At 38.3% G+C, this 19,047-nt stretch overlaps 1 protein-coding gene across 1 annotated transcript in view; it reads right to left on the minus strand.

Moving 5' to 3' along the window:
- Positions 1-569: 569 nt before the first annotated feature.
- The window catches only part of LOC108695826 (NXPE family member 2), a 53,795-nt gene continuing 35,317 nt past the window's right edge, over positions 570-19,047 (minus strand). The window contains exons 3-6 of the mRNA XM_041569205.1: positions 17,226-17,932; positions 13,218-13,279; positions 4,994-5,209; positions 570-1,469 (exon numbers count right to left, since the gene is read on the minus strand). Of these exons, the coding sequence (XP_041425139.1) occupies positions 922-1,469; positions 4,994-5,209; positions 13,218-13,279; positions 17,226-17,932 (1,533 nt within the window). The 3' untranslated portion in view covers positions 570-921. The remainder of the gene's footprint in view (positions 1,470-4,993; positions 5,210-13,217; positions 13,280-17,225; positions 17,933-19,047) is intronic.

Raw genomic sequence — 19,047 nt, forward strand, 5'->3', positions numbered from 1 at the left:
ACATGGCACCTAACAACAAAATCAACAGAAATATTTATTAATAGATTTAAGATAAAAATTAATAATAAATCAACTGTTTCTCCATAGCACCAAAGTTTATAAGAAAGGGAATATACATTTTCTATTTGAAAGTACACTGACAAGTGCTGTAAGTTTTTCCTTAAAGGGGTTGTTCACCTTCAAACAACTAGTTGGTTCAGATAGATCACCAGAAATAACGACTTTTTTCAATGACTTTCTATTTTTCTAATATTGAAGTGTAAAGTGTCATTTTTCACCTTCTGAAGCAGCTCTGAGATTGGGGGTCACCGATCCTGTAAACTGTTCTAAATGGATACATTTAGTTAAATGGATGCATTTCTTATCTTTGTCCCTGCTGAGCAGAATCTCTGGGTTTCATTACAGGCAGCTGTTAGAATTGATACAATAGTTGCGAATACTCCAGAGATGCTGCTGAGAAATGTATCAACTAAATGTTGCAAAATTGTAACAGTTTAGAGTCTGCACCTAAATTACAAAGCTGCCAGACTCAAACACCAGAGACACGAACATTCACCTTTACACTTGGATTTTGGAAAAAACATAAAAAATAAATAATGGAAAGTAATTGAAAAAAGTCTTTATTTCTGGGGAACAATCTAAAAAAACAACTGAATTGAAAAAAGTGTTTGGAAGGTGAAAAACCCTTTAATTTCACATAAACAAACATATCCTGTAAATATATATATTTAAAACTCATAAGCTATAAAACTGCATTTAAACAAGAATGTGATGTGTACTCTCCTGCCAAATATTTCTTCCTTTCTTCAGCATACTCGATTATTAATATTAGTGATTATTATGTTAACTAAGTGGCATAATGAGCAATATATTAATGTGTTGAAAGGTTAAAAATTTAGTTGTGAAAATGATTTGTTGTGCTTATGAACAAGCAAATGTAAACGTCAAACTCATTATTCCTTGAAATGTGTTCCCTGGAGGATGAACGGTTGCTGTAGCTGATGAGACAGTCATATCCCAAGCATCCACAAAGCCTACATTTATTCCTTGGAATACTTCCCTCAGTGCCAGGTACTGAGTGTACCCATGAAAATCCCCAATTCTTTCAACAGGAGCATTAATTTCTCTGGTATTTTCAGTTTTGATTATAACTTTTGTTTCAGGGCTCCTAATAAACAACCGTTCTATGGCTTTTCGGATGTTGATGGCTCTTCTGATGTAAAGCTGAAGTGGAAACTGCCTAAAGTGCTGTCCCATGGTGATAACAAATATGGTGTCTTTCCCTCCACCTTGTTGGTCAATTTGACGGCTTGTGTATTTGTCCTCTTTAAAGTAATAGAACATAAAGCTCTCTAGAGGGAATCCATGTCTTTTATACGAGACATAAATATCTTTCTCAATGTTGATAGCCAGAAGTGTCTCCTCCCAAGACTGCCATTGCCTTCCATGGTATCCAAAGTATTTAACAACTAAGATATAAATAATATAAAAGAGAAAAATAAAAACATTAAGATAACTTAGACCATATAGATCAACAATCTATTATTTGCAACTCATATTTTAAATTGCCATCTTCCCCCTGCCTGTTTTTCCTCGTGGTTGCAGCCTTTAATGTCACCGTCCCCATTTTGGAGCACATTGGCATCTGATTGCCTAGCAAATGAACATCAACTACCAGCAGGTACATGAATAGGTGCAAAGGTACTAGAAAGTCAAGGAATCACAGGGAGATAGCTGCAAAGGCAATAAAGTTAATATACAATAATAAACAATATAGTGAAGCAAGGATGTACTGCAATGTAATCAAATATCTATAGCTCATAGCACCCATCCATGAGTTTTTAAAGAAGCAAATGACAGCTGAGCTGTTACTGGAAAATAAAGTAGGGTGGTTGAGAGTATGTTAACATGCAGAAACCAGGCCTTGAGAGAAAGAGATACCATGGAGTCTGCAGAGACCCACAAGTGTAGCTAATCAGCAGTAAGTGAAAATGGTAACTGTGGTTTCAAAAGGGCTACATACAGTATTCATGCAGGAGGCACTAAACACTTTCTACAGGATTCCTTGACCAAATCCAAACCCTGATAGCCAAGTGTATCTTCTTTCCCCAGATTATAATATGCTTAATTAGGGTTTGGAATGAGTTCAGTAATATGCACAAATCTTTTGTGGAGGATTTGGCATTCATTTGATGTTAAAAATTATGTTTTTGGTGCACCCCCTAGTATGCATGGCTAACATAATATAAAAACATACATGCTGAATTTTCCATATAAAGCTATACCATAAATAGAAAATAACAGAGAACATTATTATCATTGATAATAACCAGCTTACTGTTAAATCTTTTTGGAGTTTGACCAGCATGTTACATATTATTATTATTATTATTATTATTAACATGTATTTATATAGCGCCAACATGTTGCATAGCACTGTAAAGTAAATGTGATTATACAACTACATCACATGAATTACATACATAGAATATATGGAGTAACAAACATCACAATCAATACAGGTACAAAAAGGTGAGGAAGGCCCTATGCATAGGCATACAGTCTAAAGGGAAGGGAGTAATACACAAAGTGTGGGAGTGGGCAAGATCGAATTAAGTGGGTGAGAAATGTGGTACTGTATGTGGTGTTGCGTTTGGTAGTTAAGCAGAGTGAGGGTAGGCTTCTCAAAGAAGTGCGTTTTCAGAGATTTCTTGAAGGCAGAAAGGTTGGGAGAAAGTCGGACAGACCGTGGGAGAGCGTTCCAGAGGAGGGGTGCATCCCTTGCAAAGTCTTGAATGCGAGCATGTGAGGAGGTAATGAGAGAAGAATTGAGTAGCAGGTCAGTAGAGGAGCGTAGTAAGCGATTGGGTGAGTATAAAGAGATGAGTTCAGAGATGTGGGGTGGGGCAGAGTTATGAAGTGCTTTGAAAGTCAGTGTCATTAATTTGAATTTGATTCTGAAAGGTAACAGAAGCCAGTGCAGGGATTGACAGAATGGCGAGGCAGAGGAGGAGCGGTTGCTGAGGTGTATGAGCCTCGCAGCAGTGTTCATTATGGACTGGAAAGGTGACAGTCTCTGGAGGGGGAGGCCAATTAAAAGAGAGTTACAGTAGTCTAGACGCGATATGATGAGAGAGTGAATAAGAATTTTGGCAGCGTCTTGGGTGATAAATGATCGTATTTTGGATATGTTCCTTAGGTGGAAGTGACATGATTTAATAAGTGACTGGATATGAGGAGTGAATGACAGGGCAGAATCTAGAATAACCCCAAGGCACCGGGCCTGGGGAGAGGGGGTGATAGTAGAATTGTTAACTATGATGGATACTTCTGGGATGTTACTGGTGTTAGTTGAAGGAAAGAGAACCATTTCAGTTTTAGAGAGGTTTAATTTAAGGTAGCGTTGTGACATCCAGGTAGAGATAGCGGACAGGCAGGAGGAGACGCGAGTTAGGAGTTCTGGGTTGAGATCAGGAGATGAGAGATAGATCTGAGTATCATCAGCATAGAGGTGGTAGTGGAAACCATACGAATATATTAATTTGCCGAGGGAGGAAGTATAGAGGGAGAATAGTAATGGTCCCAGGACAGAGCCTTGGGGAACTCCAACAGAAAGATGTAGGGGAGAAGATGCTTCTCCATTGTAGGAGACACTGAAGGAACGATTGGTGATGTAAGAAGAGAAACAGGACAGGGCTTTGTCACGAAGGCCAAGCGACTGGAGGGACTGGAGGAGGAGAGGGTGATCTACAGTGTCAAATGCGGCTGAGAGATCAAGCAGTATTAGTAGTGAGAAATGATTGTTTCTAGTTACATAGTTACAAGCGGGTTGACAAAAGACCAAAGTCCATCAAGTTTAAGCCCTCCAAATGAAACCCACCATCCATCCATACACACTCTGACAATGACCCTCCATGCTCTCACATAAATTCTATATACCCATATCAATACTAACTATAGATTTTAGTATCACAATAGCCTTGGATATTATTCTTGTCCAGCAAATCATCCAAGCCACTCTTAAAAGCATGAACAGAAACTGCCATCACAACAATACCTGGCAGTGCATTCCACAACCTCACTGTCCTCACTGTAAAGAATATGAAGATTTAATAATATGTACTCTAAAAATAATAGCCTGTAGCTGTCTGCTTTTGACAGAGCTGAAATGTCTAGTTTTATCCTATCAACTGTCCTGCTATATTAAAGGGGAACTCCACAAAAACATAACGTAAAGGAAAACTATACCCCCCAAACAATGTAGGTCTCTATTAAAAGATACTGAGTAAAACAGCTCATGTGTAGAACCCTGCTTCTTGTAAATGAACCATTATCATAATAATATACTTTTTTAGTAGTATGTGCCATTGGGTAATCATAAATAGAAAATTGCCATTTTAAATCTGTTGCTTAAGTATTCATTTTGGGGGTATAGTTTTCCTTTAAGCTTTTTGAAAAGTAAACATAATTTCAAGCAACTTTGCAATATACATCAATTAAAAAAATATGCAGACTTTTCATGATTTTTAATGGTTTCTGACAGTTCCCTAAGCCTAGCCTCCTGCTCTCCTGTTGATCTGTCTGACTACTTTGCTGAGCTGGCTGAGCACTGTTACTTTGTATCAACAGTCAGCTGTCCTTAGACTGCATCCTCCAAACCCCACAATTCCCTGCACATAGGATTTCAATAAGGAACAGAACATCACAGTGCAATGCATTGTGGGTTATGTAGTTCCTGCATGCTGTCTGTAAGCTGTGGAGAAGTTGTTACAATTTGTAACATCAGTGTTTAGTCCCACCTTCCCTGCCAGGATTTCAAATGATGCAGAAAGAGAAGAAATGTTAAACAGCTGGATTTCATCATAGAAAATGGCATGTATTCATACTTTTTGAAAAAACAGGTAACTGTGATGGGTATATTAGGGGTTTCTGTGTTTTGTGGGCCTCTTTATCAAATTTTGGTTTGGAAGCCAGAGTTTCTCTTTAAACTTACTTTGAATGCCTTCTGTAAAGTGCATAATAAACTGGCGCAGTGTTGAATCTCCAATGAGAAAAAGCTTCTTTCCCTGCAGACACTTGGTTAAGCTTTCTGCATTATTGTAGTTAGACATGTTGCAATAAACTGGGTTCCAGACACCCTTGTAAAAGTAGCCACTTGGAAATGGAGAGTTCATACCCGTCTGACAATTTGGTTTTGCTGAAGACACTTCTGGAAAATACAAGAAAGTTTTGTGGTGCATAAACTAACTTTATGATCACATTTATTAAATAAAGCAATACAGTAGAGATGGATACAACAGAATGAGCAAAAAAGTCTGAACCCAGTTTACGGCTATACCACAGGTTTGAGATTAATTATGAATCCTTAAATACTCTAATAAAGCAGAAGCCTGTTAATACCCTAAATAAGTCACATGTATAGAATACTCCTATGTCATAGCTTTCAGCAAACCAGTTGAGATAGTTGAAATGGTTTGCTGAAAGCTGTGACATAGGAGTATTCTATAAATGTGACTTATTTAGGGTACGCACAGGCTTCTGCTTTATTAGAGTATTTATGGGTTCACAGTACAGATGGAAAATAATTTGTTGATACAAACGGACACTGTGGCAGAAGATTAGAATATTAGTGTACAAGGTACAATATTTGAATACAAGGTACAGCTCCAGCTCAGTCTGGTATTTGTAAAAACATTCACCAGGAATTAGGACTTCATGTACCGTTCATAAAATTTATTCTGTGGCCAGTTCAGCAGTATTTAGACTCCAAACTTTAGAGGAAAGATATATACTACTGGCATAATGGCATAATAACAAGGCAAAGTGTTAACCAGATCTGAATATTGTTCTTTAATTGTATTTTATAAATCATACCATTCCTTTTCCACAGCAGCATATGTGCTGGAACCATGGGCTACCTCCTCACCTAAAACATATTAAAATTTTACAAATATTACACTACAATGGTGCTTAGTGCACTCAGCATGGTCAATTGGTTTTTGTTGGGGTTGATTGCTAAAACTCTGGTCGGTATTTTGGAGCATTTTTTGTGGAAAAAACCCCAGATTTTTCGTGATTTATTATACTGCTGCAAAAATCCATAATGAAAGCAGCAAAAAGCCTGAATCTGAAAATCTGCCATCTCAAACCTGTCAAAGTCTTGTATAAGTCAATGGGAGATGTCCCTGTCCCAATTTGAAGATATCGCTGTTTGCGTCAGGTTTAGTCCGATAATCAGAAAAATTCTGGGTTTTCAGACAATAGCACAAAAAATCTAGCAATTCAGGAGAAAAGTCCAAAAGAAATCATATGATTCGGGCTTTTGCTTGATTATATTGAGTTTTTCCTTAATTCGATTTATTCAAGTTATTTTAATGATAAATCATGGATGCGAGTTTGGTCAAGATTTCTTTAGTAAAAAATAACCCCCCTATTATCAAAGGAATGCCAATGATGGGCTAATAATTATGTGCCAAGATACATAGGCAGGTATTAATATTTATTAGTGACTTACAATCTCAGCAGACAGAGAATGCTCTGATCTGGGCACCAATATATACTGTAGGTAGTATTTAAGAACAGCAATTCTGTTGAATAATTGCACTTGAATTCAGGGTCAGAACTAGGGGTAGGCAGAGTAGGCACCTTCCTAGGGTGCAATAAAGGGGGGGCACACTTTTAAGGGGAATTTTTTTTAAATCTTTTGTGCATGGCTTTTAATAGTTTTTCAATTTTATAAACCACCTGTTCCAACCCCCTCGTGTCTGTTATTCATACTGTGGGCAGAAGTAGACTCCCCACCTCCCTGTGGGAAGCTGCTGGTACAGGTACATGTTTCTGGGCAATATCAGATGATTAGGGGCAATATGATGGATTTTTGACTGCTGCTGGCACAGATACATATTTGGGAGCAATATGATAGATTTTTGCTGCTGCTGGCACAGGTACATATTTGGGGACAATATGATGGATTTTTGGCTCCTGCTAGCACAAGTATATATTTGGGGGCAATATTGATAAATCTTTTGGCTGATGCTGGCACAGGAACAGATTGGGGGCAATATGAGGAATTGGCTGCAGCTGGCTCAGTTACATGGGGCAATATGGTGGCTGCTGGCACAGTTACACAGATGTTTGGAACAATGTAATGGATATTTGGCTCCTGCTGTCACAGGTACAAATCAGGGGCAATATGATGGATTTTTTTGGCTGCCGCTGGTATAGGTACAGATTGGGGGTGACAATATGATGGATGTTTTGGCTATGCTGGCACAGGTACAGATTGGGGACAATCTGTGGGATTGACTGCCATTGGCATAGGTACAAATGGGGGCAATATGATAGGTGCTGGCACAGGTGCAGAGGGCAATATGAATGGTCCGGTGGGAAATGGTAATGCAGGACAGGGTGAAGGGAATCTGGACCAGATAAACCTATAACCCTGTAATGATGAATTTGTTTTAAATTAGTCATGAGTCATTGTGTTTTTCATATGAATTTGTTATTAACATTTTAACTAAATCCAAATAAAAGTTACATTTTAACCATGAGCAAAAGATGGTGCCATTAAGTAAGTGTGCCTGAATCATGAGATTTCTATACATAGTTCTATAGTTACATAGTTAAATCGGGTTGAAAAAAGACAAAGTCCATCAAGTTCAACCCCTACAAATGAAAACCCAGCATCCATACACACACCCCTCCCTACTTTCACATAAATTATATACTGTCCTAATATTATCAGGAAATGCTAGAGTCATAGATTGGGAGCCATAACGATAATTGTTTTTCATTACTGCAGAAATGTATTCTTAATGAATTGGATCAATTTGTCATGGACCAATTCAGTGGTACAGATCTCCCTACGAAACATATTCTTGCTTCATGTGTAGTGGATTCAAACAATATTGATATTAATTGAATCTACTTGAAAATATACTTGACAATATACTTGTCAGTTGTCTTCTATGAGATTTAATATCCCAGCCCAGCTATTCTTTTGACTGATTTGGGATAACAAATCCTGCAAGCTCAGACAAACAGGTACAAAATGTACCCATGAAAGTATTATAAAGGAATGGCAATATAATGTACTGTAGTCCTGCACTGATAAAACTTGTGTGTTTGCTTCAAAAACACTACTATAGTTTATATAAACAAGTTGAACTATAGTAGTGTTTCTGAAGCAAACACACAGCTTTTACCAGTGCATGCTAACAGTATATTATTTGTTAATTACTTTATAATGCTTTCGTGTTTTTGATGTTACTGTTCCTTTAAATCTCCTGTGAATAAGAAAATTGTCTCAACTTCTGGGGGCGGCATTTCTAATTCATGTGAGTTTTTAAATAGTTTATTTATTAAAAATATCTAATTTTTACTAGTCGGATAAATTAGATTGACACAAAACCTCAGAAAAAAACTCGAATGTCAGGAGGGCTGCAAACAAACTCCAAATTGATCCCTGGACCTCTCCCATTGACTTAAACAGCAATTTGTCAGGTTTTAGGTGTATAGTCAAAATCGAGTTCTTAAAGAGTCAGAGTATGATAAATCTTGAAAATCGAATAAAATTTTTTTAAAATACTCAAATCAAATTTCAATAACTCCCTAGTTGAATTTGACAGTTTTGACCATACAAAATTCGAAAATTCTAATTTGAATTTGAATTCGAACCTTGATAAATCTGCCCTTTAGTATCCTCTTTAAGATATCCTAGCAAACAGGAATTGTATAGCATAGGTGACTTAAGGATATGAAGGCCCCAAGGGCAAAATAGCAGAATGATTTTGGTACAAATAAAATATAGATAAAATATGGGGGCTTGTTTATAAAATTTGTAGCGGAATATGTTTACTACATGTCTGCTTGAACCATTTGTATAATTATATAGGTGTTTTGACCCAAATTGTGCTAAAATGAGCTCTCCAATGCATAACTGCTCTGCTCTGTTAGGCCCTTGTTGTATAATATTGATTGGGAGATTGATTTTCAGAAATTTTTACAGTCATTAAAATTAAAAATGTGTTTTGGGGAATCTGTTCAGAATGCGGGGTTACAAAGGGGTTTAAAGAAAAAGAGTACCTTTATTCCCACTATACAAAATGACTCTTTAATAGCATTTGAGAAAGTCGTGACCACAGCTGTTAGAGGGGTCTGGGAGAAACCCGTAAAGTATAATAATAACCTTACCAAGAGTGAACAAAAAGCTCTGGCATCCCTTCAAAATAATGATACAATCATTATCAAAAAAGCAGACAAGGGAGGGGCTTTGTTGTAATGAATAAAGATATGTATATCACAGAGGCCAGGAGACAACTACAGGTACCTGGTCACTATAAATTGAATGGTAAAGAACCTGTTTTTGATATTCAAAAGAAATAAGTAGTCTGATTAATGATGCAAACATGAATAATGTGATACCTATTGATAGTGATGGGCGAATTTGCGCCGTTTTGCTTCGCCGAAAAATTTGCGAATTTCGCACGAAATTCGCGAAACGGCGAAAAATTCATGAAACGGCACCGGCGTCTAGTTTTTGATGCCAGCACCCGTTTTTCGACGCCGGCGCCCGTTTTTGACGTCGGGCCCGTTTTTGGCGCCGGCGTCCGTTTTTTCGAACAAATTTTTTTGACGCCGGGGATTTTTTGCCGCGAATTTTCGCGGGCGTTTCGCGAATTTATTCGTGAAACGGCACCGGCGTCTCGTTTTTGCCGCGAATTTTCGCGGGCGTTTCGCGAATTTATTCGCTGGCGGCAAAACGCAAAAATTCGCCGCGAATTCGCGCCTGCCGAATAAATTCGCCCATCACTACCTATTGAGACTAAAGAATTTTTATGTGTTGAACACCCACACACTGTTTTGTACCTCCTGCCTAAGATACACAAATCGTTAGTGAACCCGCCTGGGCGCCCCATTGTGTCGGGAAATGGCTCGATCTTAGAGCCTCTGGCAAAGTATTTTGATCAATGCTTACAACCACTGGTAAAACAAATACTGTGTTCTTTAGGGATGCACCGAATCCACTATTTTGGATACGGCCGAACCCCTGAATCCTTTGTGAAAGAATACCGAACTGAATCCTAATTTGCATATGCAAATTAGGGGTGGGAAGGGGAAAACATTTTTACTTCCTTGTTTTGTGACAAAAACTCACATGATTTCCTTCCCCACCCTAATTTGCATATGCAAATTAGGATTCGGATTCAGATTTGGTTCAGCCGGGCAGAAGGATTCAGCCGAATCCGAATACTGCTGAAAAAGGCCAAATTCTGGATTCGGCACATCCCTAGTGTTGTTTACTGGACACTAACAATTTGTTAAACAAATTAGTCAGTTTGGGTAACTTAGGGGAGGACATCACTCTCTGTAGCATTGATATAGTAAGTCCCTACACTTCTATTCCTCAAGATGAGGCAATCTTATGTGTAGAAGAAGCTCTTTTGAACACAAACCTTACAAACACTCTGTAAGATTGCCTAACCCTAGTACTCAAAAGGAACTACTTTAGGTTTGAGAACGAATATTATTGGCCAAGGCACGCCGATGGGTGCAGCGGTAGCCCCATCCTTTGCTATTTGTCCATAAGTTGGAGCAGGAATTCTTCCTGAAAGACTGGTACAATAACCATATTTTACTCTATCTCCACTTTGTAGATGATATCTTAGTGATCTGGAAGGGTGATGTATCATTGTTTAATGAGATGGTGAATGAAGTGAATGCAAGGCATCCCATGGTCAAATTCACCACAGAAATGGCCAAAAAATCATTACATTTTCTAGATGTAAATCTAACAATTGAAAATGGGTCCATAGTCATCAATCTGTACAGAAATACCACAGATAGAAATAACCTCTTGAATCATTCAAGCTTCCATAATCGAAAATGCATTTCTGGCATCCCCAAAGGGCAATTCTTACGGGCACGTAGGATAGCTGATACTGGGAAGCAGCAGAATCCTTAATCGATAGGTTCTGTGTGAAAGGTTATTATAAGAATACTCTCCATAAAACAGCTATAGAGGTTGGGGAGATTCAGAGAAATTCCTTATTCGGTGGTTCAAAGGTTGCCAGTCAGTACCACCATAAGAGCAACCAGGCTGAAAAAGTGGTGAAAAGATTTTGGCCCATTTTAAAGGGTGATAAGTCTTGTCTAAATTCTGCTCAGAACCTCCGCTATTTTGCTACAAAAAGGGTCGCACTCTGAGGGACCACCTACAGGTATGTGCAGAGGAACCCAAAAAGAAAACAAGACAAATGTTATTTCAGGGGTCTAAGAAAAAAAGGCACTTTTCCTTGTTTGGGGTGTGTATGTATGTGTAATATACCTGTTAAAAATGCCCTTGTGTTAAGGTCTATGTTGGACAGACAATAAGGGCGGTAAAAGAAAGAATCAAGGAGCACAAGTCCGACATTAGAAATTATAAATCAAACACCCCAACAGACACATCAGTATCCAGACACTTCTTTATTTATAATCACAATCAATCACAACTCAAATGGTTAGTCCTGGAGGTGGTATCTAAACCACAGAGAGGAGGTGATATAATAAAACTACTCCTCCAACGGGAAGCAGTGTGGATTAAGAGGCTAAACAGCCTGGTACTTACCGGTTTAAATGAATACTGGAGCATTGCACCATTTTTGTTATTTTTACTCTTGTTCCTCTTTTTCACAGATAATAAATTGAAAATTTGGCTGCCCTTTATAAAGATTTATGAAAGCCGACATTGCAGTAAGATATGGTAGTATTGATACATTTTCGGGCAGAATACTAATTGATGCAACAAATGTTTGAGTATTTGATGCATTTCTTGTGCTATAAGATGGATTTATTGCAGCAATTTACCCTTTTGGTAGGCCGAGATGGCAATACCTGGGAGTTGTTAATACAATGACTTTGAGAATGCACAATGGACTTCAATCTATGGACACTAATGTATGGACTTCATCCAATGTGCTTCATGTTTGTCATTTTATGCAATCAAAATGCGGTTGTATGATTACTGTACCTGATTGTCACTTATTAATAGCCACAACTACATTAAATTGTGGGCTAGGCTAAATACTCCCTATAGCAGTAGCCTATAGCAGTAGCCCTTAATAGCAGTAGCCCTTCCCACTTAATCACACAAAGGGGTGTGGCTTATACCTTATATTGTATGTTTGGGTGCACTGTGGGTATTACTTGATAAAGGGCTTTGCCCGAAACATGTCGTGAGAATAAAACACTTTTTGTAGTTAACCTGCAAGTGCCTGGCTCAATCTTCGCTTATATTACTACAAAAGCCTTTTATGGACAAAGGCAGAGCTTGGGGCACGAAAAGGCAGTAATTTGAACCAGTCGCTTATTCAGAACCCTTGTTGTATACTGTACTGTTGCCCTACACTGGTAAACACTGGTAAAATTGTGTTTGCTTCAGGAACACTAGTTGTGGTGTAGCCATGGGGCCAGCCATTCAAGTTAAAAAAGGAGAAAAGGGCCTAGGTTACATAGCAGATAACATATATGCTCTGTAGAATGCAATGGGTTCATACACTGACAGATACAGTATACAGACCTATATGTAGGCCTGTAGAATATGACATTTGACCCCTGTATACTGTACTTGTCAGTGTATGAACCCATTGCATTCTACAGAGCATATCTGTTATTTGCTATGTTACATTTAGAACTGCATTATTTCCTGTCAGGTGATCTCTGAGGCAGCACACAGACCATCACAAAATGGCAGCTCAATATATATGTCAATTTGGTAAGGTTCCTTAAAAGGTCAATTATTGTGATATAAATTATCTCTTGTTTAAATATTCACTCTGAAGGTATAGTTTAGATTTAATCAAAATAAGTTTTTAAAATAAAGAAATGTTGTGTTTTATAAGAGAAGCATCTTTCTCTCCTAGGAGTGCCATACATGGGGGCACATTTACTAAGCTCAAGTGAAGGATTCGAAGTAAAAAAACTTCGAATTTCAAAGGTTTTTTTTGGGTACTTCGACCATCGAATAGGCTACTTCGACCTTCGACTTCGATTCGATATTCGAATTCAAAGGATTTAACTTCGAGGGTCGAATTCAAGGGTTAATTAACCCTCGATATTCGACCCTTAGTAAATGTGCCCCCTGGTGGATATATGTGTCTATATGTTTATATGTCTGTTTATATGTCTATACTGTATGTTTTTGGTGTTTAGATAAGAAATAATGTATTTGAACTCACTTTTACAATCCACTACATCTACAAATTCAAAATTAGCAGGTATTCCCACTCCAATGTTGGACCTAAAAAAACAAACAAGCATACTTTAGTTACAAATGTTGTTATTTATTATTATTATTATTATTATTATAAAATTACATTAGAGTATAATCAATGCCTATAAACAATACTTTTAAGACAAAGGATGTACTTGGTCAAGAAGTTCCCATACTGTACCTGCATTTAAACATAAATGTGTAATAAAAGTGTTAAGCTTACATTGCTTTGTAAAAATTGACAAAAATACATGTATGACAGAAATCCACACTCACCAGTCTTATCTTGGTCAAAAAGATGAATTTAATGCAAATGTAACATTTCGGACATTGGCTTTGCATTAGATTCATATTTTTGACCAAGATAAGTCCTGGGAGTATGGCTTTCCATAAACGCATGGGCATCTGTTGTTATGTGGACTGCAACCAGGCACATTGTATCTGATAATTGTGAGTGCCGGCATCCTTTTGCATATTTTAAATATACCCACATATTTTCTGATTCTGGTCTGCTTGAACAGTATAAAATACATAACAGACAGAATAGTATTATACTGAGTTTCCTTCATTACTGAATGCGGACATGGAGGGTGCCCACTCTCCCTAGCGCAATGTTCTCACAATTGTGAATTTCTTGCTGTTGCTATTTAGTATCTAGTATTATTGAAATCTTAATAGTTACATGATTGGAGCTGATTTTTTTGAAAAGCAGTCACAGTTCCTTTTGTTTCTCTAAATGATTTTTAAACTCTTCATGTATCTTCTCTTGAAGCATCATGGAGTGTCATCGGGCAGGAGAATATTGATGAAGCCTAAGGGAGTGCAGAATGGGAGGGATCCCAACAGGGATGGTGGAGCAGAGCAGAGAAGAGGCCTACTACAAGCTGAACAAGATCAGAGCAGGAGGAGAAGCCAGTAGTGATGGGCGAATTTGCGTCAGCGTCCGTTTTTGACACCGCCGTCTGTTTTTTGGATGCCAGCATCCGTTCTTTTGGACACCGGCGCACATTCATCCAAAAAACGGACAGCAGTGTCCATTTCTTTTTGACGCCGGTGAATTTTCGCCAACGAACTTTCAAGGCCGTTTCACGAATTTATTTGCCAGCGGCGAATCGCCCAAATTCGCCGCTAATTTGTGCCTGGCGAATAAATTCGCCCATCACTAGAAGCCAGTTCATACGCAGGCTGTGCTTGTACTGGGAGAAAGGGGGCATGTATGAGTATGGCAGTGCTTTTATATGGAGGGCTGAGCTGGAGGGGTTTCCTGTCTTCTTTTAATCTCATAAACACTGTTGGCTTATAACAACCAAAAAGTAAATTGAATCAGTAGCAGGTGCTTGGGAGGAGCATCTAGACATACATTACCAGAACCTGTGGGAGTTCTAGGGACACCTGAAGTGGACACAGCCAGGTCCTTTGCAACAGGACTGGCAGTGGTAATGTCATTGAACAGGAACAGGCCATGACGAAGGGAGCTAGTTCAAAAAATGGAAAAGCCGGTTTTAGGGATTTCATTGCAGGGTTAAGGGACGTGATGGCAAAATGGTAAGATGGATATCCAAAAGCAGTACAGTGTCTGTGGCAATTTGGGAACCCAGTAGACTTCAGTCTACATCACTAGATGGGCCTAGCATTGCAAACTTAGTAACTACAGCTCTTTCAACCAGAAAAGTAATGTGGTATGTCTCCTCCAGATGAGGGAACAAGAGATTATGGTGATTGTAAATGGGCAAGAAGTATGTTTTTAAAAATGTTACCAATCTCTGATCTAGCAAAGGGTAGCACATATGTCTACTTTGAGGGTCCTCTTAGGACTCATTTAAAAATCAAAGAGAGGGTCTGCAAAAGAGAATATATTGATATTTTATAATTTTGCCACAGAAAGGTTTAAACATCTGGAAATGCAAAGAGCATCGTTAAGAGGAATATGAGGATTGACAAAGATATAAAATGATCACAAGGACATTTAGGAACTTTCCATTTCTAGATGGAACTGGTCAGAAAATTCTGCTTCAATCATCTCCCACAGAAAAGGAGTCTGTTGGCAATATAATGACAGTGTGTGGGGAGCATTGAGGTATAGTACAAGCAGGAGTACTTAGGGTGTAGAGGATCTAATCATCTGGTCATTAGGTACTTAAAATAAACTCGCAAGGTAGGAAGATGCACTAAGTGGCATAGCCATGGATATTAACAATCTCACTTCAAGCTCCCCTCTGGTGGTAACCTTATTGAGGTATCCTGTTCTGAAGTGAATATTTGGTTTACGCTCTCATGTACCAGGCTAAATGATTGGGATAACAGATGCCATTTCTTAATTTGGCTCCAAGGGCACAGCAGAATACAATCTCCTTTCCAAATCATTAATTGAGGATTCTGTTCTGGATAAAGAATTATCTGGCTCCATAAAACTGGGATGCCTATTGTAGGGTGGTGTGGCAAACAAAAATTAAAAAGGTATGTGTGGGGGCTAATAAGTTAAACAGAAAGGGAGGGAATGCTTTCATAGGGTACTGAGCAGCATTCTAGGGAAAACATGTTAGTGTGCAAGCAGTATGGTCTTTTATTTAAATTACTAGATGTTAAGGTTGGTTCTAGAAGTTATTTGGTCTGTAAGAAATGATTAAAAGAAGCCAACCAGCTTTGACACCAGGAAACTAAGAAGTGTAATTAGTTAGGTTAGATAGTGGTAGGTTAGTTGAGTGAAGCTCACTGAAGGTGGTGAGAATTAATCATAGGTTATTTAGTTGAGCAGCAGAGGCTTCATCGAAGAGATAGAGGGACTAGTGCCCCGGTGGTACCTCACACAGATACGGACCCTGTGGAATAGGGACTAGGTTAAGTAGCATCTAGTGTTTGGAATACAAAGCTAATACATGTGCAAACATTTTTGAGAGCTCAGTGTCCCTGACCTGAACAAAGAGGGAGAATAGTAGACAGCAGGCTGGGGCCCACCACCTGATAAATCTGGTTCTGTTTGTATTTATCATTGAGTAATTTGTGTGACAAGTACCATTGGATTATGGCAAGACCATTGAGACCACTGGCATTATGGCAAGACCATTGATGAAAGTGAACCTGATGAAAAGATTGGAGCTGCTAGGGTCAGCTTGTGAGCCAGAAGTTGGAGCAGCCAATCAGATCTTAGTCCCAGGTTGTGGCAATTGTTAAGTCACCTTCTCCCCTCTAGAGACTAGAGACTGAACTTTTGCCCGCCCCTAACTGAGCTGTACGGAACAATTGTTGAGTGGGCCTCTCTGACTGGAAAGCCCCATGTCCCAAGTTTCCCCTTTAACTTTTAGTGCATTACCATGTAGAAGTGGGAATATTGCAGAACCGCAGCCAGGACATGAAGGAGCAACCAGTATGCGTATATAGTTTATTTTTACACTGCTAATAGTGTTTTCATTTAAAAGTCTTAGATAATGATCTGTATTTGTGCATAATGGTGCAATTTAACTTGCTGTTAAGGTGTTATTGCATGGTTTAACCCCCCCCCCCACCCCATCTTGTTTGCAGATCTGTATTCTTGGAGGAGCCTGTTGAAGAAGATGTAGCATTTATGTTGATAGTAGGAAATGTAAAAGGGCTTAGGTGTGAGTGTGTTTATTATATAGTTAGAAATTCACCTCCTCCAGGGGAGCTATATAAAGGAGGGAACCGTGTGCCACTTTCTCCTTGGCTGATGACAAGGGAAAAGGATTGACGTCTGGGAGCCTGAGGTTTTTTCTATGGGTTTTCTTATTTTTGTGCAATACAGTGTGTTATATGGGTGTTCAGTTACTCTTATACTTTTTGAGCAGAAAAAGGAGCTATGTGCAACAAATTTGCCACATTGCCAGGGACTTAAAACAGCAGAATTGTGTATATTGTTGTCATGAGATGCTTGTTGTTTTAAAAAATATTGTCTACTGTAATTTTATGATTTCATGTTAATTTAATAAAGCTGTTAATTTCCAGTGTAAAGAAATACCTTTGAAAGAGTTGTTTTTCCTCATCACTGAGATATGATGAATGCAGGTCAATAGCCATCATGTCATGCAGGCTCTCACAAGGTAGATTTTTCGGTTTGATACAATAGAAGGCCTCTTCATCATCTGGATCCAGATACTCACAAACCTCTTCCTTTGTTTGAAGTTTAAATCCACACGTTGTAATAGCTTGTTCCTTTAGATGTACAAATCTGCCATTAAAACCGATAACTCCTAAACTGGCATGTCTAGACCTCCATAGAGCCGAAATTCCTTCACTGGGGTGAAACAACATGGCAGAGAACTTGATTTTCCCCTGCCAGTGCAAAGGAAAATGAACATGATATGTTCCATTGTAAAAATCTTCTACTCTTCCAGAGATGGCTGCATTTAATTCTGGAGAAAATATTCGAGTCCATATAAAATCTCCTCCATGTGTTTTCCTATTACCTAGTGCGTCATACATATCAAGCTGAACTACAAGATCCTCTCCAACACAATACTTTTCCCTTGAATTTACTATAAATGCTTTACTGTTCTTTCCATTTGTTGCTATGTTCAAGTTAGAGAGAGTAACATTTGGGATAAGTTTTTGAATTCTGTTAAAAATGTCATTTATTTTAACTTGCAGTTCACTTGGTACTTCCGGGAAGGTTACATTCTCTTGTAAAGGTCCAGTGCAGTTACAAAATGTATGAAGTAAAGACACCTGGATAGAAATAGACAGCATATAGTTAACAATGGTTTTGTTTTAATTACCACTTTAAAGGGATACTGTCACAGGAAAACGTTTCTTTCTTTGCTCCAGCAGATTTCTGCACTGAAATCCATTTTTCAAAAGAGCAAACTGATTTTTATATTTAATTTTGAAATCTAACATGGGGCTAGACATATTGTCAGTTTCCCAGGAGCCCCCAGTTATGTGACTGATGTCATGTGCTCTAATAAACTGTAGTCACTCTTTACTGCTGTACTGCAAATCTGAGTGATTTCACCCCTCCCCCCAGAAGCCTAACAACAGAACAATCGGTAGGTAACCAGATAGCAGCTCCCGAACATAATATAACAGCTCCCTGGTAGATATAATTACAGCACTCAATAGTAAAACTCCGGGTCCCACTGTTACACCTTCACATTGAGTCACACAAAAGCCTGCGAGAAAGCAGTTCCATTGTGCAGCACTGGATATTTCTGAAAGTAGATGACGAGGCAAAAGGACCTGAGATGGCTGTGGTGTTTATACAAATGGCCTGTAGATGTCACTGTGCTCAAGACTTATACTGTGCATACTTTCTATACATCTTGTGATGCTAGAGTTGCTTACTGTTGTGTAATGGCTGGATGAGCCTGCTAATAAAGCACTGTTATACTCTACTCATCCTCGGCTACCAAAACATAACAATGGCTGTCTAAACAACAATATTACAACCCAAAAAAATACACTTGTTGATTTAGGAATTCAATTTTATATGGTAAATTGTTTGCAGTATAAACAGTGTAATTTAGAAATAAAACCTATAACATAAAAATAATGACAGAATCACTTTAATCATTATTGAAACCAATTTCTCTTGTTACATCTGTAATAGAAATATATGTGGGGTTTTCACAGTGTAAAATGTTACAGTATTAGCATCTAGTGATGAGCTAATTTTGCAGCCATGTATTCAGGTGAAATTCTGCATTTCCCCATCTGCAAATGTTTTTGCGAAACTGCTGCAAAAATTTGCCACGACAAAAAAATTTGCCAAGACAAAAAAGTCACCATAAGACAAAACACCTATTGCCTTTAATGCATTTGGACAAAAAGTCACCATAAGAAAA

This window comes from Xenopus laevis, chromosome 7L, assembly GCF_017654675.1.
Source record: "Xenopus laevis strain J_2021 chromosome 7L, Xenopus_laevis_v10.1, whole genome shotgun sequence".
Lineage (NCBI taxonomy): Eukaryota > Metazoa > Chordata > Amphibia > Anura > Pipidae > Xenopus > Xenopus laevis.